The following is a 27528-nucleotide window of genomic DNA, read 5'->3' as shown; positions in this document are numbered from 1 at the left end:
CCCGCAGGTCGGCAGTAACACCCCCTCTTTCCAGAGGTCACTTCAGATACGCCATTTCTTTCCATTTCCTTTTATCACAAAGAAATCTTTGCAGACCCCTGGGCTGAATTCCCACGTGTCTCGGTGGCCAGCGCTGCTCACACGCACGTGCCTGTGGCTGCCCGTGGTCCTTCCCCCGGTTGCACGCCCTGTCCCGAGTGGGGGCGGGACCTGGCGGCTCACTGTACGGAACGGAACGCAGCTAATGTGGTGGTCTGTCCCCCTGAGATTAGGCGGCTTACCCACTGTTTGTGCACACTCCATCTTCACAACAGGAACCGAGGCCTGTCCTCCAGAACGCCTCGAGGGACTAAATTCTGACCACAGCCGTGGAAGTGACCCTGGGAGCAGATCTCTCCGCCCTGGCTCCTTCAGATGACACCACAGAGCTGGCTGCCGGCCTGCAGCCACGAAGGAGACCCCGAAGCTCAGGCCCACACGGGCTTTGCCCAGATCCACAGCCACCGAAAGTCTGAGATAATGACCCCCGGTTGTTTTAAGCCGCTAAGTCTGAGGGCACTTTTTTAGGGCAATTGTGAACTAATGCAGGGCTTGGGCCATCACAGGACAGGGAGGGAGAGGTGGTGACTGGCTCGGGCCCGTCGGGGCTGGTCCCTGGAGCTGCGGATATGGTCACCAGAGGGGACTGGTGTGAGAGGGAGATGTGGGCTGGATTTCTTCATTTCTTCTCTCAGACGGGCTGGCCAAGAGCCTGCTTCCCTTCTGGGCCTGAGTGGGGTCCTCTGTGAGTGTCACAGGGTGCCCCCGGGACCCTTTGCGCCTGGGCCCGGGGAGCACATGGTGGGAGTGGCTTCTTGGACAGCAGGACTGGTGTCTGTCTCACGCCTGGCCCAGAGCAGAGCTGCGACTGAACGCAGGGCTGGTGTTGACGGGCCACGGTCGCATTCTGGTTATCGGCCGGACCTTCTTGAATTCTCAGAAATGGGGCAATGGATTAAACCATGGGAAAGTGGTTGAGGGAGTTCAACTCTTTTTTTATGTGAACTTGCTGGCAGACACTACTGAAGAATATTTTTCCAGTGAGGTGCTTATGAAAAACATTTCTGAGTACCATAAAATCAATTGAGTTTATAAGAGAAAGCTATTGTTCCAGGAAACGTCACTAGAAAATCAGAACAGAGATCCAAGGAATAAGAGAAAGGAGGAAGAGCCCGGCCAACAAAGGACTCTTTCAGCCCCGACGCTGAGGTGGGTTTGGGCCAGCCCAGGCCGCACGGGGACCAGCTCCTCGCGCATGTGTGCCTCGCGGCGCGAGCAGCCCGCGCCAACCCCGTTCCCTGTCGCTGCAGCGGCTGTTCCTGGCGGCGCGTCCCACGGGAGCGTCGTGTGAAGTGAGCGGGATCTCCGGAAACGCTGAGTGAAGGGGAGCTCGCTCCCCGCCCGCCTGTCCAACAGCCTCCGGGCCAACTGCCGCGTCGCAGACGGCCGGCCGCGCGGGTGTGCTTGCTGGGAACACGCTCCTCGTCGCACACATCCGGGGAGGCCGGGCCGCGCCGACCGAGGCAGGGGGACCGGGAGGCCGCAGGAGGCAGCCCCTCCTGACAGCCTCCCAGGTAGCGGACCGCATGCTCGGGCGCCAGGAGGGCGAACATCTGTGTTTCTCAAAACCGCCCCCTTCGTGTCACCCCAGGGCCACAAGAGCCCGCAGACCGTCCACGCGGCCGGTTCTCCTCCGGGCCACAGCCAAGCCGGGGACACAAACCGCAATGCTCCCGCCGCGAGCTCCCGAGGTGGCCGCCGCCGCATTGCCTGGAGTCGCTTAAATGAAAATGGCACCTTCTTGGGAGAGACTTCTGAGGACAGAATGGTACCCCTGGATATAAAGTAAGGCAAAGCAGTATGTCAGGAATAAATATAATGGGGGAAATACGAAATGTGTGAGGCAGGCAAAAGCATGCCCTTGGTCGTGGTCGTGATTAGACCCTCCAGCTGGGTGGCAGCCCCGGAGGAGAAGCCCACGGGGGCCCCACGTCCCAGCCAGAGCAGACAGGACAGCACGGGGGACGGGCCGGGCCCCGTGATCACAGTTCGCACCTCCCGTCTGTCGCATCTTAAACGTGGGGTGACACAGTGTCCAGGCCATGGCCTCTAAATACCACTGGCCCCTAGAAGCAGCCACGACTTGCAGGAGACCAGGACAGGCACAGGATGAGCCCAGAACATGTTGTCACGCCAGAAAAGCTACCCCAGACTGCAGGGCCACGTCGGAGGGACTGGGGAGGCTGCCGGAGGCCAAGAGGGGGCAATTTAAGCCCCAATAAGGACAATAATCGCAATGGACCAACACGCAGGAACCGCGTTCACATCCAAGGGGTGATACAGACTCTCAAGAACCACAGCCCTTACGTCTCCCTTTTGGAGGGTTCTGAGAATCCGTTCACGCGCGCTCCATCTCTCCTGCCGCGTAACCCACGGTGCACCAGGCGCGTCGCCCTCAGAAAAGTGTCCCAGCTTCCAGATGAGGGAAGACATTTCCCGACCCTCCACGCCACCAGCACCGCAGAGAGGAAGCACCGCCTCACGGAGACACACACCATCCGTGCCGTCCTGCCGTGCACCCCGCATCTGAGCAGCTTCTGGAGGCAGCCGCCGGTGCACGGGAGGTGCCGGGGACCAGGGAGCGTGTTAGCCCGCTCTGCGAGCCTGGGGTCAGCAGAAGCAGGGACACAGGACACTCGTTAGGACAAAAGCCTGGTTTCCTCTTCAACAACAAAAAGCCAGACGGAAGGAAGGTAAAGGGTAGAGGGGTACCTGAGTGACTTCATGAGACGTGAGATGTGTGTCACCTGAGCACAATGCATGACCTGCACCGAATCCTGAGCCTAAAACAAACTGGGTGGAAACGAGGAAGCGGGGACACGGATCACGTCTTTGGGGCATTCAGAAAATTATTGATCACTTTAGGTCTGATATTTGTCCAGAGATGTTTTATATGTCTCTATCATTTACAGACATGCTCTGAAATATTTACAGGTATGATGCTCAGAGTTTGCTTCACAGCGAACAGGATGGGGAAACGGGCAGGACCAGCTACCTGACCGTTGAAACTGGTTGTTGGGTGCCCACTCGCTCTCTGTTCTTCTCGAATGTTTGGAATTTTCCACGAGGAATACGTTTAAAATGTGGAGTTTGGAGCAGGAGAGGGTAATGTCTTCGTGCCCTACACACCTCTTTTCTAGACTGAGTGTGGAAGTGATGGACCAAGCCGAGAGTCCCACACGCCGTCAGCCGACGCGGGGCCCTGCCTGGGGCAGCTACGCCCACCGCGTCCGCCCCGGCAGCCTGGTCCTCTCTCCCGGTGAGCTGTTGGAGAGCCCCTGTCCCTCAGTGTCAGGGCCCCTGAAGCCCATGGAAGCAGGTCTGGCCCCTCCGTCATCACCCTTCTGGGAACCGTGGCCCCGCACTTCCGCCAGCCAGGGCTTTGCGAGCCTGCCCGCCAGGCCTCCCTGCCTGTGACAGCACCGAGGCTTCGTTGCCAATGGCCCGGGAGAGCGGAGGTGACTCTGCGGGCTGCCGCGCCCAGCAGCCAAGCTCTCGCCCCCCCAGCATGTCATCCGTGCACCAGGACCCCAGGAGACCGTGATCCAGGGTTGGAAGAGGCCACACCACAGCAATATCAGACCTAAAAAAGCAGATCAGAGGCAAACACGTGAACCTGGAAAAGGAGGCGCTTCGGGGTCAGTGGGGCCAGGAAGATGCGCATTGATTGTCTGTTGAGCGCGTGCCTGGAGGACCGGCGGCCGATGGAGAGATCTCTCCCCCCCCGCCTGACAACACCGCGCCCTGCCCCGCCATCCAGGACTCTCAGCACCGAGCCTGCTACCGGGATTCACGGGAAAACACTGAACACCGTTATCAGATTGAACACAAGCTTGCTGTTTCTGGGTTTCCTAGGAAAACACTGCCTCCCCTGAGATTTGCCTGCTGTTTTCCAGGGAGCATTTGCCTACAGACGGAGGTGGACTGTTACGGGTCCCCATAACCCTGCTTCTCTGTCTTATGGTGGCTGCAAAGAAAAATCTGGGCAAAAAGCACATTTTCAAACTACCAGCTCAATGTGTTTTGAACCTTTTAGTCCATAGAAAATTTCTCTGAGCTCACAATCTTTCAGGACACTCAGCCTATCCCCCTGGCCCAAAAAAAAAAAAAGGTCTAAGAATTCAAGAGAAAACCAGCAACCTTTTCTCAATGTTGTGACAGACACTCACCTAAATTGTGACCCAAACTGAGATCCCAGCTCTTCCAACTGGTGGCAGCGTGGAGGGTCAGAAGCTCCTGGTGTTTGAAGGGCTTCTATTCTGGGCAGATGACGCCCTCCCCGCCCCTCCCCATCACAGCAAGGCGTAAGATGGGCACCAAGAGTCAATGTTGTCATGGGGGCAGGGGAGACACCCTATGGGCACCAACAAGAGTCTGCTCCCACACCACGGGGTGAGCTTCGAGCCTGCTGCCCCAGGGCCTGGGACCCCAGAGAGCCTGCAACTTGTCTCAGCGTGCTAGGTAGCCGGGAAAGCATGGTCTCTGATGACTTCATTCCTCGGGCCCTCCTGTGTCGTCCCACAGACAAGACACAGACGGCTTCTGCTGGGCAGCAGGAGGGCCCTGCCCGGAGGGGAAGGTCTGAGCTGTGCATGTTGGCTCCGATGGGGGACCCAGGGCCCCGGACGCAGCATCTGCTCTGACAGTCACCCCAAGAAGAAAGGTGGGTCTGAGCTGAGCTTTCCTTGGACTGTGGAGCAGAGCAACCCATCCAAGTCCACCCAGGCTCCAGGAATGACGTCACTCGTACGACGCAACAGAACAAGTCCTGGGACGTAGGGTTCTTAAATATGGTGGTGACACCTTTTGGGGAGCTGGAATGGAAAGAGCATGCAAACCCTGGGATAGAGTTTGGGTTCAGGCAATCGGGAGCCTCTGACATCTCTGAGGATGCGGCTGGCCCCCACAGGCCTGCGGAGACCTTCCCTCCCAGGGAGGACGGCAGGTTCTCAGGATGCCAGGTGGTGAGGCCACAGGTTGAAGGAGCGGGTTGTGTGTTCTCTGAAGCAAGAACCCCAAACCCCAAACAAGGCCCAGCCCACCAGTGTGGTTCTGGGTGTGCGCACCATGTGCCTGGGAAACCCGCGCTCATGCATGCACCCGCTCAGCGTGCGCACGGGGTGGGCTAGCTGACAGCCACCAGGGGAGTCTGCAGGGCGCGAAGACCACCTGGGTTAAGGCAAATGCTGGAAAGGAAATACAGGGGGAAGGAGACCTCACTTCCAGAAGGTCTGATGTTATAACCATTTAACCACATTTTGTCAGTTGTTAAAGAAAACACAAAGAAATCTGCTTGGAGAACCTAATAATGTACCACATTCGGCCACTTTTACAAATGTCTCTTTCTGTTCCTGGAGTCCCCACCACCTCTTCTGCACGAAGTCTAACGTACAGAAAACCACAGGCAATGTGGGTGTCATGGGGAGGTGGGCAGTGGAATCACGCCTGCGGGCCCCAGCAGACCCCCCGTCCCCAGGCCCAGGTTTAAGCAGCACCACCGTGTTCCCTAGCCAGAACCTCCGCACCCTCTCGGACGCCTCCCTGTCCAGGCCCCACACGCGTAACCAGCTGTGAAGCCCGCCAAGGCTCCTGCTCTTCCCCTCCTCCGTCAGTCCCGCCTGCATCGCCCCAGGTCAAGCACCTGTCCTTCCCTGGCTGCAGGCTGAGCTGCCATCACACAATAAGCACACGGACGGCGGCTTGAACACACACATTCAAGGAGACCAAAGAGCTGGTGGTCCAGCCGGGGCAGTTCTGACAACCTCAGGACATGGCGTCTAGTTCTGAGCTCAGAGGGATGAATTTTTACCCCTTCCCAACCAAGGTTGAGGGATGGAATTAGGAAGCAGAGGGTAGGCAGTGTCCTCGCCAGTCAGCCACGTGGAAGCCACATGCACCAGCCTCCCACGTCCAGTGGCGGAAGACCTGTCCGTGGCCCATGCGTCTCTGCCAGGGAGGCTGGGAGTGCGGGACCGGCGGTCTGTCGCCGAAGGACGGAGGTGAGGACGGCTGCTCGCGGCCCGTCCGCAGACCCGCCCCATCTACCCGTCTGCACTGGTGGGTGAGGTGAGCGACCGCGGTGCCACCGAGACTGAAGGCACCAACATGCTCACCAGCAGTGCCCGTCGTTGGTAACAACACGCTGTCGTCAGTGAGGAGCTACAGCCAAAGAGCGTAAGACGGGGCTTCAAATCTATGTAGTAAAGGTAACGATTTAATTACTAGTTAAATAAATATAATCAAATCGTAATTATTATTTAAATATTTTAGTCAGTTATTAAAATTGATAAAATACACCATACCTATTCTTTGATGAGTGATGCATATCATTTAATGAATAATAATGGAGAAAGCGGCTACTCCTACAGAGAAAAAAAAAAAAATGCTGATCCCTGCCTCACACCACATACTAAACAAACCTCAGAAGGGCCAAAGGCCTGGATGTGATGATTGAAACTGGAAAGATAGAGCAGCGATGGGAACACAGCCACAAATCATACACAGGGAAGTAAATGACTATGTCAAAATAGCATATCTCCATTAGGTCAAAATACTATCGATAATGTTAAATGCTATTATTTAATATTGAATTATTAAAATTGGATAAAATAATAATACATTTTATTTAATATTATTATTTACTATTAATATTATAATATTAAATATTGTTATCTCCCTAAACTACAAGAAATAAGGTTTTGATTTTTTAGGGCCACACTGAAACTTCTCTGCTTCTTTGTTCTTTGGACTGCTCATTTAAAACTTTAATTAAAATGCTATTGCATCATTATTTTTCCATAAGTTCTGCAGACTTGTAGAAACAGTGCTCTGTCCCCCCACGGTCTTCGTGATCTTCGTGACCAGCGGTCGGTGAAGTGGCCAGTGAGTCCCCAGATACCCTTGTCTGAGCAGCCAGCCGCGTGGATGCCCAGGCGGTCCTACAGAGAGCCGCCGGGGCAGGGAGGTGGGGCCAGGAGGTGCTAGAAATGTTCATAAATAGAAAGTATTCATGCCGAAGCTAAGAAACTTTCTTAAAAACATTATTTTTTCCTGACCATGGCCGCAATGACAGGACACATCACCTTCAGCTTCAGCCTTTGTGACATTGTATATGTCGCCCTTACATTGTATTCTCCCTTAAAATAGTGTTTCTTTCTCTGTCTGTATTGGAAATTAGATTGTAATGTATAATTACATAATAACATACACTCACAATTTATAATTATATAACTTACAGCATAATCACATAATAATATACAATTATATTATAATACCATGAATCTGACTTGCAAAAGAATAACTGTAGCGGTCCAATAGGACAGCCGTGCTGCCACAACGAACAGTCCAACCCCCAGCGGCTGATGCCCGCCCTCGCAGCGTGTCCACCAGGGCAGCACACTCTCACCCGGGAGCCCGGCGGAGGCTCCGCCATGGGAGGTGCTGCTGTCCACCACGGCAGGAGGAAGGGACAGGGTGAAGCGCAAGCCACAGCCGGTCACGAGGTCCCGCGCCCCCCCGGCGGCAGGCAGGGGCACTCCTGCACCGCTCGAAGGAGCCTCTAGCCCTGGCTGCCCGCACCGACCGCACCACGCATCACCACCTCGCCACAACCCTTGGCAGATGGAGCAGGCTGAGAACCAGAGAAATCAGAGCAGTCGCGCCTGGAAGAGTCCACCGCCTCTCCCGTGGCTGTACAACCTTTTGCGAAAACCTCAGGAAAGTCAAAGGTCAGAGACCACAGTCACAGAGGAACTGCTGCTCCTCAGCCAGCTCAACAGGAGCGGACCCCAGGGAGCTCCGCAGAAGGCCCCCCGTTCTTGAGACCTGCAAAAACACAGGGAGAGAAGGCCGATGGCCCCCGAAACCTCGGGCAAGAAACGGCACAGCGCGCAACGTCCGCGAAGCATGGTCCTGCGGCAACAGATAAGCAAGGCGGCATTCACTGCGCATTTAGTGTGCTCCTTCAACGATGTGTTCATTCACTCTGCTGATGGTTCGTCTGCCTCCTTCTGAGGACGGTCTGCTCCACCAGGCCTGGTGCCCCTCTTTCTCCCATGCCCTGGCGCACCCCGAAAACCACAGCAGAGGGCCGGGTCACGTGCATCCTGCAGGAACCGTTTCAGCCTCCCCAGTGCAAGAACCCCCCGATGTCTCCTCCTCGCTCTGCTCTCCTTTACGACGAATGCCACGCACACGTCCTCATTCACTCAACACTCACTAGGCCCCTACTGTGTGTTTAATGTGCACCTACTATGTACAAACAACTCCCAACCCTCCTGAAGCATTCATTCTAGTGCAGGAGGGGAGGGAATGAGGACAAAGGAATAAAACAATGATACAACATGTCCACTGGAGATAAAATAAAGGAGAGGAAGAGGAAAGGATTGGGTCTCACATCCCCTGCCTCCACCAGCTGCACAGGGGCTGGGGGTGACCGAGAGGCCGCGGGAAGTTAGGGATGAAGGATGCAATGTGCTCCTTCCCGATGGACACACGGGAAGTGCTCTCAGTCCAGGGGCGGGGGTCCACCTTCTGTGGACCTGACAGTGGTGAGTGGCGGCCGGGGGGTCAAACTAAAGAAATAAACCCAGGCCAAGATGTGGCATCCCCAGACTCCTCTGATCTGGGTCGGACGGTGTCCCCTCAGAATGCATGTGTTGCAGCTCTAAGCCCCAGTCCCCCAGAACATGCCCTCATTTGGAAACAGGGTCATCGCAGATGTAATTAGCTAAGAGGAGGCTGTGCTGGAGTGAGTGAGCCCTAATCCAACATGACTATGTCCTGATTAAAAAGGGGAAATTCGGGCACAGGGACCAATACCCACATAGGGAGAGCATGAAGACGGAGATCTGAGTGAGGGGTCAGGAGCCCCAAGACGGCCAGCACCACCAGAGGCCAGACAGAGGCCCGGAGCGGCCCCAGCCTCATGCCCCTGGGGGCCTGCTGACAGCTTGGTCTCGGGCTTCTCCCCTCCAGACCCGAGAGGGACACCCAGTATGTCGCACTTTGTTACGCAGCCCGGGACGCCGACACGCCTCCCCCGCGGGAGGCCGGAAATGCTCAGCGCCCCCGGGCCCCGAGTGGGGGCCACCTCCGACCGACGTCGGGACCATTGCTCCTTTCTGGAGCTTTTGTGTCACGACAGCAAGAGCGTCTCTTTCTGCCACTTTTAAACAGAAAATGAAAAGGTTGCTAAATGTGTAAGTAATTTTGACTGAGTCATTGATCTGGGTACTTTTAAAGTAAAACAGTAAGTATTTCTGTCACACTTTGAAGTCGGGCCGTGCGGTTCCCTGTCCTCCCCCAGGGTTATTTTATAGCCATTAAGAATGTGTTCCTTTTATCTAGGGCCTTCAATTAATTGAATTTCAAAAATACTCTGAAATGGTTTTTTTTATATAAAAATCTGCTAACTCCTGGAGGACATTCCCGTACGATTTACCACCACAGTAATTAAAAGCCGGCACGTCATACCGGTCACTGCCGGAGCGCCCCAGCCGCGCTGAGCTTTACCACGGGACCGTAGTGCTCCCAGGGGCGGGGAGGGTACTCTCGGCGTTAGGACTGCTCTGGGAGGCCCGCACACTCTCCCGAATCCCCCTTGAAGGGGACACACCAGTGTTCACGGACAAGGAAATGCAAGGCAGGTCGGGGCCTCACTTGCAGACCAGCCAACATGGGTAAAGGGTCCCTAACTTCACGGGTTCTGTCTGAGAGCACTGCGGCATGGAGTCCACACACACCTCCCGACCCAGGCTGGTCAGAATGCCAAATCTCAGAGGGCAGCTCAGGCCAAGAGCAGTGCCTGGGGGAGCAGAGGGAGGTCATGATGGGCTCCACTCCCGAGAGACCAAAAGGACAGCTGACCCCACGTGCACCCGCTCCCACACCTCTGTCTCTCTTATCTGCCTATCGGCCCGGGCAAATGCCGTTTGGCGTCTCATCACCTTCCATTCGTGAAAGTACAGTTTGTTGCCACCGCCAGGGAACAGTGTGCGTGAGCGAGGCGGCCGCAAGCGTGCGGCGTCCCTTCTGCCCTGCTGCAAAGTCTGGGCAGGACGCCCAGCGAGGCCCCTCATTGGAGCACCCCCCCACCTGCTGTTAAATATTTTTGAGGTCCAGAAACCAGCAGGAGCTCCTGCATTTAGGGCCCCGTGTACATTTCCCTTCTCTAACCCCGTTCTTTTCTGACCCCTCTGTCAAGAAATTCACAACAGCGCTCACACTCCAGGCAATGAGGTATGTATACCCTTGCTTGTTCTGCAACGTCAGCTAACTTCCTCTGGTTTGGGATGTATTCCCTAGCCCGAGTGTTGGTGATTCCATTCTGTAGCAGGCAAACATTTCAAGTTTAACCACACGGACTACAGACACTGTTCGAATTAATAGCCTCTCACTTTTAATAATAGAAACCTCCCTAAAATCTGCTGATGTGTTTCAGCATTACAGACATGACATCGTATTTCTGAAACGAGGGGGAAGGAAAACTTTCCAACTTCTGCTCCCAGGGCCTCCTTCCAAGCTCACAAGGCGTGGGGGGTGGGGCAGGAGAGGTACAGCCCTCAGTCCACTCGCGGGCACATCTGCCCGTGGCCAGGAGCGTCAAAACCGCTGCCCCAAACCCAGGCACCACTCTGCTCTGAAAAGAAACTACTCCGATTTTCTGCTTTAAATACTTCTGCCTGGCCCTGCACTACGAATCGGGAAAAGGAAGAGAGAAACCCCCACCCCCACTGCAGCCCCAGGGCCAATGAAGAACAGGTCTTATTCAAAGATGAGAGATATGGCTCTCCTCTCCACACCCCTAGGATCTGGGCTCCAAACACTGTTGTGCTGCTAAGTCAGGCCAAGGAGCCGTTAGAAGGCCGGGTCCTTCCAAGGACAACGGCGTCTTTGGGACACCATGCCCAGGGGTGCCAAGTGATCCTTCTGAAGCCGTCCTCCCACGGCCTCCCCGGGGACCTCAATAGGAGCCGTGTGCCCTTCCTGGATCCCCAGGAAGGGAGGCTGAGCCTGTGGATCCCTCGCTGATGGCAGGCAGCAGGCCGCGACTGGGCCCGCACGGCGTTCTCCGGCACCAGATGCCTCTGCATGTTGCAGCAATGACCAGGCGGGGGGGTGGGGGGGGTGCAGCAGCGGGGCCAAGCCCTGGGGGCACAGAGACTTCTGTTTCACATTGCACTGGGCAGCTCTGCCAGCAACAAAAACAAAAGCCGGATTGAGAGACAAGGGATCCATCGGGGAGCAAGTCCTGACCAGAGGTGGGGGCACAGCGGCGGGCACAGCCGGCGGCCTTGTCATGGTGCAGGGTACGCACCAGGGCCCACCCTTGGCCGGCCCTGGGAGCACTGCGGTCCTTCAGCCGTGGCCACAGCCACACACCGGCTTTGTGGACTGATCACTCACACCGGTGCCCAGGAGGGCCGCTCCCCGCCAGGCCCCCCGACAAGCCCTGGGGCATTTCCCTCATTTCCCCAGAGTACCAACCCACGAGGCCCTCTCTGCGCGGCAGGACAGAGGACGGCCAGCGAGGCTTCCGGCCACCTGGCCAGGGATCCGGGCAAGGTCAGGCCTGGCAGCGGCCAGATGACCGAACGCTGAAGACAGGCTTTCAGGGAGTCAAGTGAAAGGAGGCCCTGCCTCCCAGGGAAGCACAATGGATGCACTGCCTTCTGGCTGGTGCTGCTTCCAGCCAGGGAAGCGTGGCAGGACGGAGGCCGCAGCCCGGCTCCTCCGGGGCCTGGGGCTCCTCACAGGCCTGCCACCGCTGGGCCTGGGCCGTTAGAAGGCCCCAGCGAATGCAAAATGAGTCTATCTCCGAATCGAGGCTTTAGACACAAACATGCCTTGCTTATCTGTAGCTATGAAAAGAATCTAAGTCCCAGGTGAGCTCAGCAGGGAGGGACTGACGTGCTTGTCCCTGTTGCCCCAGGGCCCTGCCGCCCGGAGAAGGAGGGGGAAGCGGACAGCAGGGCAGGGACACATCCAGACCCCCGCCCTGAGGTGCTGATGGGTCCTTCCTCCAGGTCTGGCTGGACTCAAATTCCTGCCTTGCCCTGGAGACTGTTTCCAGACCTCCACACATAGAGGGCACCCCTCCCACAAGCCCCTCAGTCAGCCCAGGGTTCCCTGAAGGCTACGCTGACATGCCCGTCTGGACGGATGCCTGGAGGCCTGCAGCCCGCAGGAAGCCCATCTTCATGTTTCCAGAGCAGACCCAGAGACCACAGCCATGTCCTTCCCAGAGAAGCCAGCAGAAGCTCTGGACTCGGCCCCGGGGCCAGGAAGCCGGGGACGGCTGACTCCCCTCTTTCTGCCCCATGGAGGAGAAGGAGGTGTGCTGGAGGCCCGGAGACCACCACCAGTCCAGGGTGCTACTGCTGAAGCCGGGAGATGTGCCCCGCCCCTCAGCTGCTGCCGAACTCTGAAGAAAAAGTGGGGGGCGGGGGGGACAGCAAATCACTTTTTCAGACATTATCTGATCAACAAATCTCCATTGCCATTATAAGGCCACAGATCATGAGGAGAACAACTTCATGGTCCTCTGAATGATGGGGGTGGCGGGCAGGGCGAGAGACGCCCGGGCTGAGTGGCCTGGGACCCACCCAGGCTGACTGCCCTCCTGGACTCCGGCTGCAGACGCCACTGTCCAGGCAGACGTGTGTCCCCTGCTCTGGACAGCCCTTAGAAAGCTCCCATATCGGGCCCCCCAGTCCCGGGCAGGTCACGGGCTCGCTGGCCCCCAAGCAGCTCTGTCACCTTTGTATACGCAGCTGCACCTGCCCAAGCCCTAGCGGCCACACCAAGGCAATCACTGCCGTCCAGACAGCCCGAGTGGGCAGGGGCCAGTGTGGACAGTAGCCGGTGAGGCTGGCCTTGCTTAGTGTGAAGGGGCAATGTTGGGGGCGGGGGTGCAGGGAAGAAAACCAAGGGCCTGAGAGCCTGGTTGCCTAGTCCACCCCAGGAGGCCTGCGCGCAGCCGCACCCTCACCCAGCTCTCCCCAGCGGGAGGATACCATGACCAAGGGGAGACTCAGGCGAACTGGGGCCAAGAACCAGTGAGGCGGCCTCCGGTGCGGTTCCTCTGGCCCAAGACAGCGGAGCCTGGCGGGGTGGGGAGGGAAGGGGGCAGCTGACAGCCCCTGAAGAGCTCAGGGCCGCCAAGGGTTTGGCCAAATGAAGGCGGCACGCCTTCCCGCTGCCCTGCTATGGCTGGGCTGTCTTCTTGGAGCGCGGCATCCCTGCCCCCACCCCAGGGCGCCCCTCGTCCCAGCTCAGACGCCCCACGCACCCCGCGCGCAGGCCAGGCGGAGGGGAAAGTTGGCAAGCGCGCGGCGCCCGCGGGGGAAAGCGTTAATGGGCGGCCGGGTGGGAGCAGCGCGCTCGCTCGCCCACGTCACGCCGGTGCGGGCTCGGCTGACGACCGCGGCGCCTGGGGACGCGGGCGCGCTCCGCTCGCCAGGTGCTCCGCCTGGAAATGTCTCCATTAGTTGTCGCCTGCTCCCCGCCGGAGCGCGCGCGCCGAGCGGCCGCGCAGAGCCCTCGCGGGCGGCCGGTAGTGGCCGGGCGCCACCGCAGGTAGGCGAGGGCCCCGCGCCCGCCCCCGCCCCGGGGCTCCGAGACCCCTCCCCCCTTCCGGGGAGGCGGAGGCTCGGCGCGGCCGCCGAGGGGCGCGGGCGGCGGCGACTGCGGCGACTCCCCGGTGCGTCCCGGGCTGCGCGCTGCTCCCCGCGGCCCCGGCGCCGGAGCGGCGCGGGCGGGCGCGTCCCCAGCGCAGGTAGGGAGTGGGCTCGACCGCACAAACTTTGCCAGGATCGCTCCTGCGCCGGAGGGCACAAAGTTTGCTGCCAGCCGCTGGGGTCTCCAGAGGCCGCCGCGTTCGCTGCAAGTTGTGGAAATGGGGCGCGGGGGCGGCGCGGGGCGCGGGGGCCAACGCGGGGCAGCCGGGCCTGCTCCCGGACGCCCCGACTGCGCGCCTTTCCCGCCCGGGCGGCGCCCTGCGGGCGAGCGGCGGGGGCGCAGCGGGAGAGCCGGAGCGAGCCGACCTGGAATGGAGGCGTTTCGGGAGCAGGATTCAAGGCGCTTGCCTGGAGCTCGACCTCCTGACTTCGCATGAGACCCGGAGGACCGGCCGCGAAGGAGTGACCTGCCGACCTCGGGGCTCGCGAGTGCCGCGCCACCGATATCCAGACCGCCTTTCAGCCCCACACCCCGCCCGGGTGTCCGCGAGCAGTGGGCGGGCACAGGCGCCCCAAGGGCTGGCCCTACGCCTCGGCAAAGGCCCTTGCCTGGCTCTGCGCGCTCTAGCCTCCGCCCTCTGCCTGGGGTCAACTTCGTTGGGCTGGAGAGAGCCCCTGGCGGCTCTCGGTGCGGAGAACCAGGTGGCCCCGGGGGACGACTTCGGGAACCGACCGGGAGCGCCTGGCCTCAGTTGGTCCTAGGGGGGTGGGGAGAGAATATCAGGGTGCGGCCTATCTCCTAGAGGCCCTCCATGGCCTACAGCACCTTCGGGCAAGAAGGGCAACCCGCAGGCCTCTAACATTTGGCGCTAGCTATCCTCAGGCCCCCCTCGCCTTCGGCTCCTTTAGCACTCAACAGGCCAGTGGGGGCACGTCACCGAAGCTGAGTTGCTGCCCTGTCCCTGGGGAACCTCTCCTGGGTGAATTCGGAACTGAGGGTCCCTGGAGGGCTGTGGGTTCCGCCTGCGTGTCTGTGCAGCGGCGAATTTAGCTGCTGACACCTGAGATGCTGACACTCTTGCCCTATCCTTTCTTGGAGGGAAACCTCCGGTGCCTCAGCTCACGGCGGGGCCTTTCAAGTAAGGGCACTCGGATATTATTCTGGTCGGTATCTTCTACGGGACAGAGATAACCCAGAAAGTATCCCGGCTCCAGGAGGCCGGCCTCAGCCAGGGTGCCAGTGGGATTCCCCGTGTGCTCCAGATGAAGACAGGCCTGCCTAATGCAGGACTGGACAGCAGGGCCTGGGTGAGCGCTGGCAAGGCCACTAGACTCCTCGGGCAGCACAGAGCTTCCCCAAACAGGGTGGCCGTCCAGGCGCCCGTGTCGCGGGCCTGGGGCAGCACAAAGCGGAGGATCAGTGTGCAACGGCCTTGGAAAGTAGCTGGTGAGCTTGATTTCTGGATTAGAAGAAAGGGCTGCCCGGGAAAACCGGGCTAGGTGGGTGGGGACTGGGAGCTTCTATTTATGCTCCCAGGCGGGAAAGGAAAACATTGCAGTGGTGGTCAAAGGCATTCCCTGACACCCCTCCCCCAGAGGCCCCCACCAACGGGCTGTGCCCGAAGGTGGGCACTTCTCAGAAGATAAACAGTGGCGTGTTCAGGGGGCGCCGTTCTCCGCAAGCTGTGGTCGCGCAAGGAACGGGCCTGGGTGCGCTGCTCTGCAAACCAGAGCCAGGAGCCGCGGGGCCGCTGGGACGTGGGCGCTGGCTGTCGTCCCCGCCGCCTGAGCGCTTGCAATCGCCGGGGTTGGGCCTTGGGGAGTGGGGTGAGGAAAAGATGCTGAATGCATCCTTCGTCGGTGATTACCGTTCCCTGAGCCCTCGGCCACCCTGGGTTCCTGCCCCTCCCTTGCCCTGGCTTCATTACCAGGAGAGAGCAAGCTGTTTGTAAAGAATAAATAACAGAAAGTAGGAGGATGTTCAGAAAAGCCGCAACAGAAGCCGGAAAACTGGAAGGAGTTGGGAGGAGGGAGGATGGGGGAGGGGAGGAGCCGAGGAGGAAGAGGGAGAGAGATTGAGAGATTCATTTCTGCCCGAGAAGCCCCGGTGGCTAGTTTCTTATTATTTACAGGAGGTGATATTAGCAATTCAGGTGAGAAAGAAATAAACACGGCAGCCACGAGATCAATACAGAATTCAGAAACAATTATTAATGTCATTTGACCCGTGTTCTTTATATATCTCTCCCGGCTACAGACGCTTAAACTGTCTGAATAATTTGCATGGAGCGGCTATTCATTATTTCCGATGATTTTCCTTCGCAAGCAGCTCGGACGTGGCCGGCTGTGGTTCAACGCGATCGGAGAGCTCGTATTTTCATCTGTAAATTAAAGCAATTACGCAGCAGATATCATATGATGCGTACTGTGGTCTCCAGATAGTCATCAATCACCTTCAACCGAGCTGTCAGAGCGGGCAGATTTCGTTTCTGGGAGGCAGGTTTGCAGCTGGGGAGAGGGCGAGAACGTCATCATTAATTAGAGGGTGACCCTGGGGCGGTTCACAGGTCTGAACCCAGGAATCTTTCCGAGCAAGTCTGCACAGCACCGCTGTGCACAGCTCCCCTCCAGCGGTCGGCCGAGCGGGGCGAGAGCAGCAGGGGCGAGCCCGGGCCCCCGGAGGGCGGCGGCATAAAAAGGCGGGGAGCGAGTTCGGGGTGCCCGGGCGCCCCTTTGCCGCCTGCGCGCTCGCCTCCGTTTTGGATTCGGGCAAGGTCCCAGGACCGGGACTGGATGGGGGAAGTCCTGGGGTGGGCACTCGGCCGTCTCCCCAGACTGTTCCGTGCGCTCCGGGTACGGAGCTATGCAAAACGGGCGGGGATGGGCTTCCCGGCGCCCCCTCCCCCCGGTACCTAACCCTGAGGGTCGCCGGGTGGAGCAAGCGTAGCGGGAGCGGCCCTGGTGCCGAGTTGGAAAACCTGCTCTTCCGAGCGCCCGGGGATGCCTGGCAGTCCCGGGTTTAGCCGCGAGGGGCATGGGAGGCTGAGGGAGGGCGGCCCGCGGAAGGGGGTGGAAGAAGAAAGGGAGGGCGGTTCGGCGCGCAGGAACCCACAGGACCCGGGGTGGGACGGAGGAGGGTGCGTTCCCTGGGGACAAGGTGGCGGAGAGTCGCCAAGCCCCGCAGCACTTGGGCCACGGAGCCCTGGAGTGGATGGCTCTGGGAACGGCCTCGGGAACCACACACCTGAGGGCATCTTGACCTCCAGATGCCGACACTTGCAGCCGCATTTGGTTCTGGAACTCCGCCCCGGAGTCGGGTTCGAACTGGCGGGAGGCGGTGCGGCTAAACAGCTAAACAATAGTCGGAGCCGCGCGCCGGCCTGCGAAGCTGCCTTCCTCCACCTGGAGCGGAGCGCGGAGGCCCGGGCGGCGGGCTGCGTGCGCCAGCGCCGGGCTAATTTTAACTGTTGATTACATCTTCAGTGAAGACTCAGTCGTGTGTCCCTTCACATGTCTCATTTGTAATTGAGACTAATGATTACAGTGGGGCGGGAAGGAGCAGGTGCTCATTAATTAATTTCTAATTAAAAGTGCTTCCCGTCCTCGGTGACTAAGGAGAAACAGCATTCGTCGGGGCGATATTGACTCCACGGATGAAATTCATTTATTAGAGCCTGTTGGCCCCTTCGCCCCGCGTGGCGCCCCCGGCCCGTCCCCGCCCCGCCGCCCCGCCGCCGCGAGTGACCCGCACGTCTGCGGCCGGGCCGAGCTGCGCGGCGTGGGCTGACGTCAGCACCTCCGCAGCTTAAAGCCAAGCACATCTGACTTGACGGGTTCGCGCAACTCGGTTTTTTTTTTTTCTTTTTTGCAAAATATGTATTTGTGTCGCCGCTGCGAGGCCGGTTGGTCCCAGAACCCCCTCGAGGCTCGGGAATGTGAAGCTAGAAGGCTCGCTGAGGCCGCTGCGTCTCACTTTCCTACCGGGTTAGAAAAGTTTGCGGGGCGTGTGGATGAATTAACCCGCTCTTCTGCTTCGCCCTCCCAGCGCCTAGGAGCCGGCGGCCCGGAGGAGTGGCCGCACCACGCCGGCCTCCGCGCGCAGGACCCCACCGGCCCCGCCCACCGGCCCCAGGCGCTGCCCGCCATGTCCTACCCGCAGTTTGGATACCCTTATTCCTCCGCACCCCAGGTAAGGGGGCCTCATGAGGGTGCAGGGAAGACGGCCGGACACACCGGCGGACGGGCTGTCCGGCGACCCGGTGTCGCTTCCCAGAGAGCAGGGGCGCTGAGAGAATCTGCCGTGCGGGGAGGCCTCCATTTCTCCCACTTTGCTTGACCCCCACCACACCACACCCCGGGATCTGAGGCTTCGCCCCAGAGGAGCCCGGGAACCCGGGATGGACCTGGCACAAGAGGGCGTGCGCGGTCTTGGAACCCCCCCCCCACACACACACACAGACACCCCAGGGAGGGTGTGAAAACTCCAGGGCCTGATGGGCTGGACCCCAAGTGGCTGGAGGAGGCCTGGCCGATCAGACTCGCAGCAGGGAGGAATGCGTGGCCCTGTGTGGATGGCCATACGCCTGAGGCCACAGGCACGCACTCCGGGGCGAAGGTCAGGCAGGTGGAGGCCTAGAGCCCCAGCCTGGCGCCCGGGTTCCGGCCCTTCCTTGCGGCCCCTCTCTCCTCCAGTTCCTGATGACCACCAACTCCCTGAGCACATGCTGTGAGTCGGGTGGCCGCACGCTGGCCGACTCCGGGCCCGCCGCCTCGGCCCAGGCGCCTGTCTACTGCCCGGTCTATGAGAGCCGGCTGCTGGCCACCGCGCGCCACGAACTCAACTCGGCCGCTGCGCTTGGTGTCTACGGGGGCCCCTACGGCGGCTCGCAGGGCTATGGCAACTACGTGACCTATGGCTCTGAGGCGTCCGCCTTCTATTCACTGGTAAGGGGAGGGAATTATCTGAAACCTTACCCCGCCACGCTACGCCCCTACCCCCCCGAATTGCCAAGCCTCCTCCCTTAACTCTGGAGTCAGGGGCGCCAGTGCCCTGGACCCCAGATTGGACGGGGTGGGAGAAGCACACCTTCGCTGCTTTTTCAACTTTGCGCCTTCTAGCCCAGTTCCTCAGCACACCTCCAGCCCCCAGGGGTGGGGGAACCTGGCAGTTCTGACGACATCACCGGTCCAGTACCCACCCCTTCTCCCCATCTCCCACGCTTTCCCCCACTGAGCTCCCCTCCCCTCACTCCTCCCGGTCTCCCTCTTCCTCTCCTCCCAACCCGCCACCACTTAGCCCTCTCCTGGCCTCTCCCTCCCTTGCCCCCTCCATGCCCACCCTCTTGCTCCACCCCCATTTTTCTCCTACCTTCCTCCCTGTGGTCCTTGTCTTGTGTCCTGCTCACCCTCCTCTCCTCTGCTGTTTCCCAGCCCCCCACCCCTCTCCTCTGCCCCTTTCTTCCTCCAATCTCATTCTCCTCTCTCCTACTCCCCAACCCCCCCCCCCCAGTTCTGCTCATTCTCCCTCCCCGTCTGGAGGTTCCTTTGCTCCCTGGGCCCGAGAGAGTCTGGGGGCGTGATGGCTGATGAGGCTGCCCAAGGGTCTGTGCAAAGCGTGCAGGAGCCTAGGTGCATGGGGGGTGGGGTGGAGCTGGGTCGCCGCCCGCCCGGAAGCTGCGACCCCCAGGCTCCTGGGATCCTACAGAATGGCTTCGACTCCAAGGACGGGCCTGGATCTGCGCATGCGGGTCTCACGCCTGCAGCGGCTGCTGCCTACTACCCCTACGAGCCGGCGCTGGGCCAGTACCCCTACGACAGGTGAGGGACAGAACCCCACCTCCACCACCCCTGCAAGGGCCCCTGCGCTCTATCCAGCCATCAAACTCCCCACCACCACCAACCCCATGCCCCCCGTGAAAGGTCGGGAGACAGGAGGAGGGGCATTCTTTGGGTCAGGCTCCCACTGACCTTGGGTTAGTCCCAACCCCACCTCCTAGGCAAGCCATGCCCCACAGGGGTAAAATGCGTCCCAGCCTCCCCTCCCCTGCTCCCCACGCTGCCTGGACTCCCAAAGCCCTTGCTGCAACGTGATTTTCCCAGCAGCCAAGTCTTGTTGCCCAGGCTTCAGACACCTGCCCCACCCAAGAGGTGCAGCCCATGTGGTGTGGGACCTGTCCACCTTCCCCTATGGTGGGAACTGGAAGGGGGAGTCAAGTGGGACCCATTCAAAGACAGCATGCCCCATCTTGGCAAGAGGAGGATAACAATTATAAACTTAACTGCAGGAAGTCCACAGTAGGCAGTCTGGGCACTTTCTCCCTATGGAAACTTATGGCCGTTTTTGCCCATGGGTGTTAGACAGTTGGGTTCACACTTCTGTGATGTGCTTTCCCGGTTTGGGGATCTAAAGGGTAGGAGAGAGGCCCCGTAAAGGAACTCAAAGAATAGATGTCTAGGTAGAGTGGCCGAGACCTGGCCAGGCCTTGAGCACTCCACCCCAACCACTCTGGCTGGGAAGGAGCTCAGGCTCCCTGTAAGTTTAATCAGATGGAAACATCTTCACTCTCAGGCCACAAAAGGCAGTGCCCATAGGCAGTGGCAAGGGGTAGGGGCCTGGGTCCCACCAGGGTCTTACCACCATAAACACCCCCCCCCCCCACGATGGGGACTGAAAGCCTGCATGGGCCTCGTTCCGGCCGCCGGCGCCGCAAGGGTCTCGGCCGGCACCCCATTGCCCAGCCTGTCTCCAGGTACGGGACCATGGACAGCGGCACACGGCGGAAGAACGCCACGCGCGAGACCACCAGCACGCTCAAGGCCTGGCTGCAGGAGCACCGCAAGAACCCCTACCCCACCAAGGGCGAGAAGATCATGCTGGCCATCATCACCAAGATGACCCTCACGCAGGTCTCCACCTGGTTCGCCAATGCGCGCCGGCGCCTCAAGAAGGAGAACAAGATGACGTGGCCACCAAGGAACAAATGTGCAGACGAGAAGCGACCCTTCCCAGAGGGCGAGGAGGAAGAAGGGGGCGAAGAGGAAGCCAGGGAGGAGCCCCTCAAGAGCACCAAGAATGAAGGTGCGTGGGAGGCTGGCCATGCTGGCGCTGGGGCACTGAGGTCAGGGACTCCTTGTGCCTTCTTTTGGGGTTCTAGGACCTCTAAAGACATTGAACCTGGGGTAGTAAAAGCAAACTTCAAGGGCGTGGGCAGCAAATGAATGAGCTGGCCTAAGAGAGGCCCTGAGCCCAGGGGCCCTGCAGTACTAACTGGGAACAGGCTTGAGGAAACCCAAAACATCATTTAAAACATTAGACACACCCACCCTACCGTTGCCCCTATTGGTCTGAGGAGGAAATCGCTAGCCCTCTTTGTTGCCACCTGGGGGGTGGGGTAGGGAACATGTGGAGCAGGTGCGAGGGACAAAGAAAGGCTGGGGGTGCTTTTCCTAGCTCCGGGGTCGGGCCATGGGCACAGAGCTAGGAAGGAAGAGCGGGGTTGTGATTCGCTCCCGCCTCTCTTCCTGCACTGGCCCCTCTTTCTGTCCTGCGCAGAGTCGGTGGGCAAAGAGGAAAAGGATCTAGAGCTCACTGACTTGGAGGACTTCGACCCGCTGGAGGCGGAGCCCCCTGAGTGTGAGCTGAAACCGCCCTTCCAGCCCCTGGATGGCGGTCTGGAGCGCATCCCTGCTGCGCCTGATGGTCCAAACGCCCTGGGAAAGGAGGCCACGGGCACCCTCCGGATGCCCCTGGCCGCCGGTGGCGGGGCCACCCTGGACCAGGACTTGGAGAGGGCCAGGAGCTGCCTCCGGAGCACAGCGGCCGGGCCCGAGCAGCAGCCTGGTGCGGGGGGCGGCTCGCAGGCTTGCGAGGCCAAGCTGGGCTTTGCGCCGGCTGGGGCACCGGCGGGCCTCGAGGCCAAGCCACGCATCTGGTCCCTGGCTCACACGGCGACCGCTGCCACCGCCCTGAGCCAGACTGAGTTTCCGTCATGCATGCTCAAGCGTCAAGGCCCCGCTGCCCCTGCGGCCACTTCCTTGGCTCCTGCCTCGTCCTCGCCTGCGGCCCCGGCCCCCACTGGTGCCCTGGACAGGCACCAGGACTCCCCGGTAACCAGTCTCAGAAACTGGGTGGATGGGGTCTTTCACGACCCCATCCTCAGGCACAGCACTTTGAACCAGGCCTGGGCCACTGCCAAGGGCACCCTCCTGGACCCAGGGCCGCTGGGACGCTCGCTGGGGGCAGGCGCCAACGTGCTGACTACGCCCCTGGCGCGCGCTTTCCCGTCCGCCGCACCCCATGACGCCCCCGCCTCGGGAGCAGCCAAGGAGCTGCTCGCCATCCCGAAGGCCGGCGGCAAGCCCTTCTGCGCCTAAGGGGCCCCGCCCCCTGAGCAGAGGAGGGGCCGAGGCCCAGGCTGCAGGCCTGTAGGTCGCAGACTCTTTTTCTACCAAGTTTCCAAAGCAGGACAAGAGCATGGCGAAGTTCAGGCAGCCAACCCACCTGGAGGGAGGAGCTGAACTCGGCCGCTCCAGGCCACAGACCAGCGCCCCGGAGCCGCCTTGCCAGGTCCACCGACCCCACCTGGACATGCACTAGTTCAGGCCACTCCCAAACTCCGGGACCCATCGGGTAGGGCTGCTCTCCGAGCAGAAGGGAGCCACCCTGAAGCATAAAGTTTACGTCCGAAAGTTTACATGGAGAAGACATTTCCGTTCTGAGGCTTTGTTTGCTTGGCTGTCTCCTTTCGGGTTCGAGGCGCGCCGGTGTTCCTTCTGAAGACTCCTCAGCCCGTGGACTTGATCGCATCCTCCGCACATTGGCCAACAGCACTCCACCTCGTTCACACTATTGCACACTCTTAACTCGATAAAATTATGTTTTTTTAAATGTATGTTCACACCAATAATTGCCTGCTTCAGAGGCTAATATAACAAAACCAATAAACCGAGTGATGGTGTTTGCATTGCAAAATGAACACGTTTCAAACCCCGGCGTTAGAGCTCTTGCCAGAGGATGAGTGGAAGAGGGGTCCTCGGCCCAGAGTCCTCAGGGAAGTTGTTGGCAGAGCGCCAGACGTTATGGAAAGCCAGCTCTTTGAAGGAAGAGTTACAGTATCCTTCCAGGATTGCTGGACTCTGTAATGAAACTGGATGAGAGGCCCAGGACTTTTAAACTCTCCCCAGTATACCAGACTCCAGAATTTTGAGAAAATAGGAGTTCCTCTCGCTAGATTAGAATAACTTTTAAATTTTCTAAATTCCCCGGAACTGTGTCCTGGGGAGAGCGGGGGAGGGAGGCCATCCCTGCCCTGAGGCCCTCCTGCTGGGGACTGCTTTCAGACCGTCCTTTGCGATGCTGAGGCGGCCTTCCTCAGCCCTTCCCAGCTCCTAACCCCGCCTCCCCTCCCTCCAGGGACCTGCCGCCTCACCTCGAGCGTCGGCGCTCGGAAAACCCTGGGCCACGCCTCGGTGGGGAGAGGGGGAGGGGGAGAAGGGAGAGGGGCGGAGGGGGGGAAGCGCTTAGTAGGCTGCAGTGAGGAGGCGGGGCTGCGAGTCAAGGCCACCGCGCGGGGACCGGTGGCCGCGGGTTGCCCCGCCTCGCCTGGGTTCCTGCGCTTTGTAGACCCCTGGGTTCGCTCTGAAACACGGGTCCCCCAACCCCACCCCCTCGGAGCCAAGCCCACGGGCGGCCCACACCTCTGAACTGAAGGAAAGTCGCCGTTCCCCGGCTTCCGTCGACTCTGCGCCCCGCCCACCCCGCCCCCGCAGGCGCCTGGCCCCCAGCGAGGGCCCCTGGAGGGCTTCGGGCGAGCGCTGTGCGCTCCGGACTCCAGGCGCGCCCTCGCCTGCCAGCGCTCGGCTTAAGGCCCCACTGGGCCTCCTTGAAGCCCCAGGTGTCTCGAGGAAGGACAGACGGCCAAGTCAGAGGACCTGCAAGGGGGCAGGGTCGAGGAGAGCGCGGCTGGAAACGCGGGTCTTCTCGCGGGCCGGCGGGCAGCCTTGGAGGGACACGCGAGGCGGGATCTTTTCCTGCGCGGTTGGGACTGGCCTGGGGCCCTGTGGGGTCCCGGGCCCCGGGGAGAGGCTCCGGGCAGGCCGGGAGCGCCGGCAGCGGGCCTGACGGGCCGGGGTGGGGGGCGGCGGGCGTTGGGGCGAGTTGGTACCGAGAAAGGGAAAGCGCGCGCAGCCAGAAGCCGGCCTCGGGTCTGTGCCGGGCACCCCTGAGTGGTGGGCCCCCGAGGCGGAGAGCCGGGACCCCGACCCCCAGCCCTGGCGTGAAGGGGGCAGTCCCGGACCCCGAGTGGCGGAGCCGGCGCCCAGCCCGAGGCCTGTCGGGGCCGCGCGGTAATTGGATTGTATCCGCCCGCGCGCTGTCACCGTATTGACTTTCGCTCTCTTGGATGATATTATCGAGATTCGGAGGCTCGCCGCTGATGCGCCTGTCAGAAGGGCTGCGGCGGGAGCCCCCGGCCTGGCGAGCGAGCATCAGCCAAGATAATTTGAAGTGAAATTTTCATTTTGACAGTAAACCCCTCAATTTCTAAAGGCTCCGCGCTCTGAGAGCTCGCTGGCAGGGGGAGGCTTTGCAGAAAGCCCACGTCTTAGACTGAAAAGGGCAAAAGAACTCGAATTAGTTGTAATAGATAAAAGGGCAAAAATAAAGAGTCAAGGGTACTTGACAGTAATAGCGAAAGTGGAGTCTCGCGGGAGACGCGTTGCGGCCGCGGCTGGGGCGCCAGGAATTTTAATGCGGCCGAGGGCGGCCGCCCGGGCGCCCCCACCCCAACCCAAGACAAAGCCAGACATTTTCAGCAGAAATCAGGCTTCTCTGACGCAGGCAGCGCTGCGGGGCCGAACCGGTGCTGTGGGGACCCGGGCCTGGGCCCCTGGCTGCTGGTGGCAGGAGCGTGCGGGGATCCCGCCGAGTCTGGACCCGCGCAGCTGCCCAGGCCTTTGGCCCTGGGGACCTCACACTGTGGGCAGGGCCTTTGACCGCAGACCCGGGTCAGAGCCCCACATTGCGGGAGCCCTCCGACCTCAGGGGCACTGACCAGAAGAGATTTGTTGGAATAATCTGCAAAATTGTGTGAAATAAAGACATCAGGTGGGCTGGGGGGGATTCAGCCACATATCAGGGGCTGTCACCTCCTCCTCCTCCTTACCTTTGGGGGGTAAACCCTGGAAGGCTCCCTGCGGGCACCCTTACCCACCCTCTGGCTTGTGTGCCCTGGGGTGGGGGTCAGGAGGGCGCCTGCATGGAGTGGGCTGGGCCCGGACCTGGATTTAAGAGCCAGTGCTTGGGGGGAAAGGTCCTGTGGTCAGGGGCAGGGGCCCCCTCCCTCCCTGGGAGGCTGTCAGGGAGGGAGCTGGAGGCTCAGAGCAGCGCTGGGGACCAGGCTCTCAGCCATTCAGGCGTGGCCAATTCAAACACGCCAAGGAAGGGATGCTAAATTAACGGCGCTCTTTACATAGAGCCCAAATAAAACTGTAATCAGCGGCGCGTTACTTTTCATTAAGCGAGGCTGACAGCAGCATATCCAGACCCGACAGGGGAACAGGCACGGGAAATATACGGCGCTCCGGGTCGGCCCAGTCTAAGATAATTCCTTAAGCTCCATTAACAACTCTTAGCCGCGGGAAATGGGCTCCCGGAAAACGTCTCCAAATCTAAAAGCTTTATCGACCCTCCATTCACCGCTGATGCCTCCATTTCTTTGTTTTTGTCTTCCTTTCCTTCCTCCTTTTTTTTTAAACTTAAGGGGAGAGACGTCCAGCAAGGTAATAGAGTTTGACACAACACCTTCTTAACTAGAAAGAGAGGCAGGGAAGCCAGCCCTTAAATGATATTTAAAAGGCAACCAATTAAGATTTAAAGTGGTGGTCTCCTGAGATTATGCATGCGGTTTATGCCACCCGCCTTTCCCTGGGCAGGCCTTCCTGCCCCGCTGCAGACAGCCAGTCTCCGGCTCGCCTCTCCCCCTCACCCTCCTCTCTCTCTCTCTCTCTCTTCCCCCCAACATAGAACAAGAGACAAACGAGAAGCGAGATCTTTCAATGCTCCAGTCCTTTCTGGTGGAAGGATGCTTGAGGTCTCCTGTCTCCTAAGACAGACGATAGGGGATTAAGGGAAACTGAGCCTGGTTCCTCCTGCAGACAGGTAGCTGGCCCCGTGGTGTTCCTGGCGTCTGGGTGCCCAGATGCGGCCCCTCTAGTGGGGTGTGGGTGCCCAGGCTGCAGGCCTGTGAGGTCCGCCTGGCTCCCCCTCCCGTGAAGGGCCGGCCCAGGCTGGGGCGGGGAGTGGGGGTGGCAGTTGGTATCAGAAGAGCCGCTGTGGACCGCCTCCTTGGAGCTGGTACACTCAGGGCAGAGTCCCCACCCCTCCTCGCTCTTGCCCAGCTCTGCTGTCCTGTGTGCCAGGCTGTCGGGACGATGCCGTCTTAGTGCGTCTCCATGAAAGCCTGGCGTCTGGGGTCAGCTGCTGTCCCCTCCCTCACGGTGACGGTGACGCTGGCCTGAGCATCTGTTCCATTGGTGCCACTAAGCGGAGGAAGCTGGGAAGCCCTGTAGGCAGATGACGTCGTGGGAAGACAGTGAAGCCCAGGGAAGGAAACACAGGGCCTTTCCATCTGGCCCTGTCTCAGACCATGAAGGAAGAGAAGGCAGGAGGAAGGGGAAGAAGGGGAGAAGGGAGAGAAGTGGGCAGGAGGAGGGGAGCGGAAAGGGGGAGAGAGGACTATCTTCTAGCATGTGTGGTATCAGCTTAATGAAGAAATAATTGTGAAAAAATTGCATTTTCCCGGGGCACCTGGGTGGCTCAGTCATTGAGCGACTGCCTTCTGCCCGGGTCATGATCCCGGGGTCCTGGGATCAAGCCCCGCATCAGGCTCCATGCTCCACAGGAAGCCTGCTTCTCCCTCTCCCACTCCCCCTGCTTGTGTTCCCTCTCTCGCTGTGTCTCTCTCTGTCAAATAAATAAATAAATAAATCTTTAAAAAAATATATTAAAAAAATTGCCTTTTCCCTAGAGGACTCTGGCTCTGGGATGAACACTTTATCTGAAGTCCCCGGACCAGACAGGCCCCTGCACGTGCACCTGGGTGAGCCCTAAGCCGGCGGTGCCCCCACGTTGCTGTTGGGGAAGGATGGGTGGGCACCTCGAAGTTCCTTTGGCATCAGCCAAGCCCACTCTGGACTTTAAGAGACAGGGCTCCCTCACCAGCCAGGGAGCAGGGAAGACCCCGGCTGCTACTTTTAAAGAGGTCTCAACACCAAGGGTGGAATTCAGAAGCCAGAAGCTCCACCCAGTAAGAGCCTTGATGTCTTGAACCAAACCCAAAATGCAAGAAGGTGCCGAAAAACCCAAAGCGGGAATTAGACCAGGAGGGGTTTTTCAAGCTTTGCATGACCCCTGGCCCAAGTGGGGTGGCCAATGCCACTGTTCCCAGCATCCCATGGTAATTCTGTTTTGTTACAGTGATGTGGTCATTCCAGGGATGGGGCTCCCAGAAGAGGAGCTGAGTTCCTGCAGGGTCATCTGTTTCCACCATTGGACTGGGCAGGAGCCTGGACTGAGCAGAGCTGCCCTGTGGTCACGGGGAGATAATACTGAGAGTGGTCGTACTAAGAGAGGTGCATGAAGGAGGGAGTGTGCCAGCCCAGTAGCCCAAGCGCTGCATTATTTTAAATGCATAATCCATGTGTTCTTCGTATGAAGCCAGTGACAGGACCTGATGGACTCACGTGCACAGTA

The 27528-nt window shown here is 59.7% G+C and overlaps 1 protein-coding gene across 5 annotated transcripts; it reads left to right on the top strand.

The window, feature by feature from the left end:
* The first annotated feature begins 13540 nt into the window (after nt 1-13540).
* IRX4 (iroquois homeobox 4) lies at nt 13541-22735 on the top strand. Of its 5 annotated transcripts, none has more exons than XM_078066538.1 (6): nt 13541-13677; nt 17824-17967; nt 18471-18722; nt 19483-19595; nt 20528-20856; nt 21331-22735. In XM_078066538.1, the coding sequence occupies exons 2-6, from the start codon at nt 17923-17925 to the stop codon at nt 22149-22151; spliced, it is 1560 nt and encodes a 519-aa protein (XP_077922664.1). In that variant the 5' UTR covers nt 13541-13677; nt 17824-17922; the 3' UTR covers nt 22152-22735. The 5 variants fall into 5 exon arrangements, with proteins under 5 accessions (XP_077922664.1, XP_035969537.1, XP_077922663.1 ...); XM_036113644.2 differs by lacking the exon at nt 13541-13677 and adding an exon at nt 13708-13876; XM_036113642.2 differs by lacking the exon at nt 13541-13677 and adding an exon at nt 13922-16631.
* Nucleotides 22736-27528: the final 4793 nt, after the last annotated feature.

This window comes from Halichoerus grypus, chromosome 2, assembly GCF_964656455.1.
Source record: "Halichoerus grypus chromosome 2, mHalGry1.hap1.1, whole genome shotgun sequence".
Taxonomy (NCBI): domain Eukaryota; kingdom Metazoa; phylum Chordata; class Mammalia; order Carnivora; family Phocidae; genus Halichoerus; species Halichoerus grypus.
This window is presented reverse-complemented; position numbering and strand designations above follow the sequence as displayed.

Coding starts and splice junctions, on each gene's coding strand:
- IRX4 (XM_036113641.2), top strand. CDS start 17,653: ATGTATTTGTGTCGCCGCTGCGAGGCCGGTTGGTCCCAGAACCCCCTC. Junction 18,723..19,482: donor CGTCCGCCTTCTATTCACTG/GTAAGGGGAGGG, acceptor GGGATCCTACAG/AATGGCTTCGACTCCAAGGA. Junction 20,857..21,330: donor CAAGAGCACCAAGAATGAAG/GTGCGTGGGAGG, acceptor TGTCCTGCGCAG/AGTCGGTGGGCAAAGAGGAA.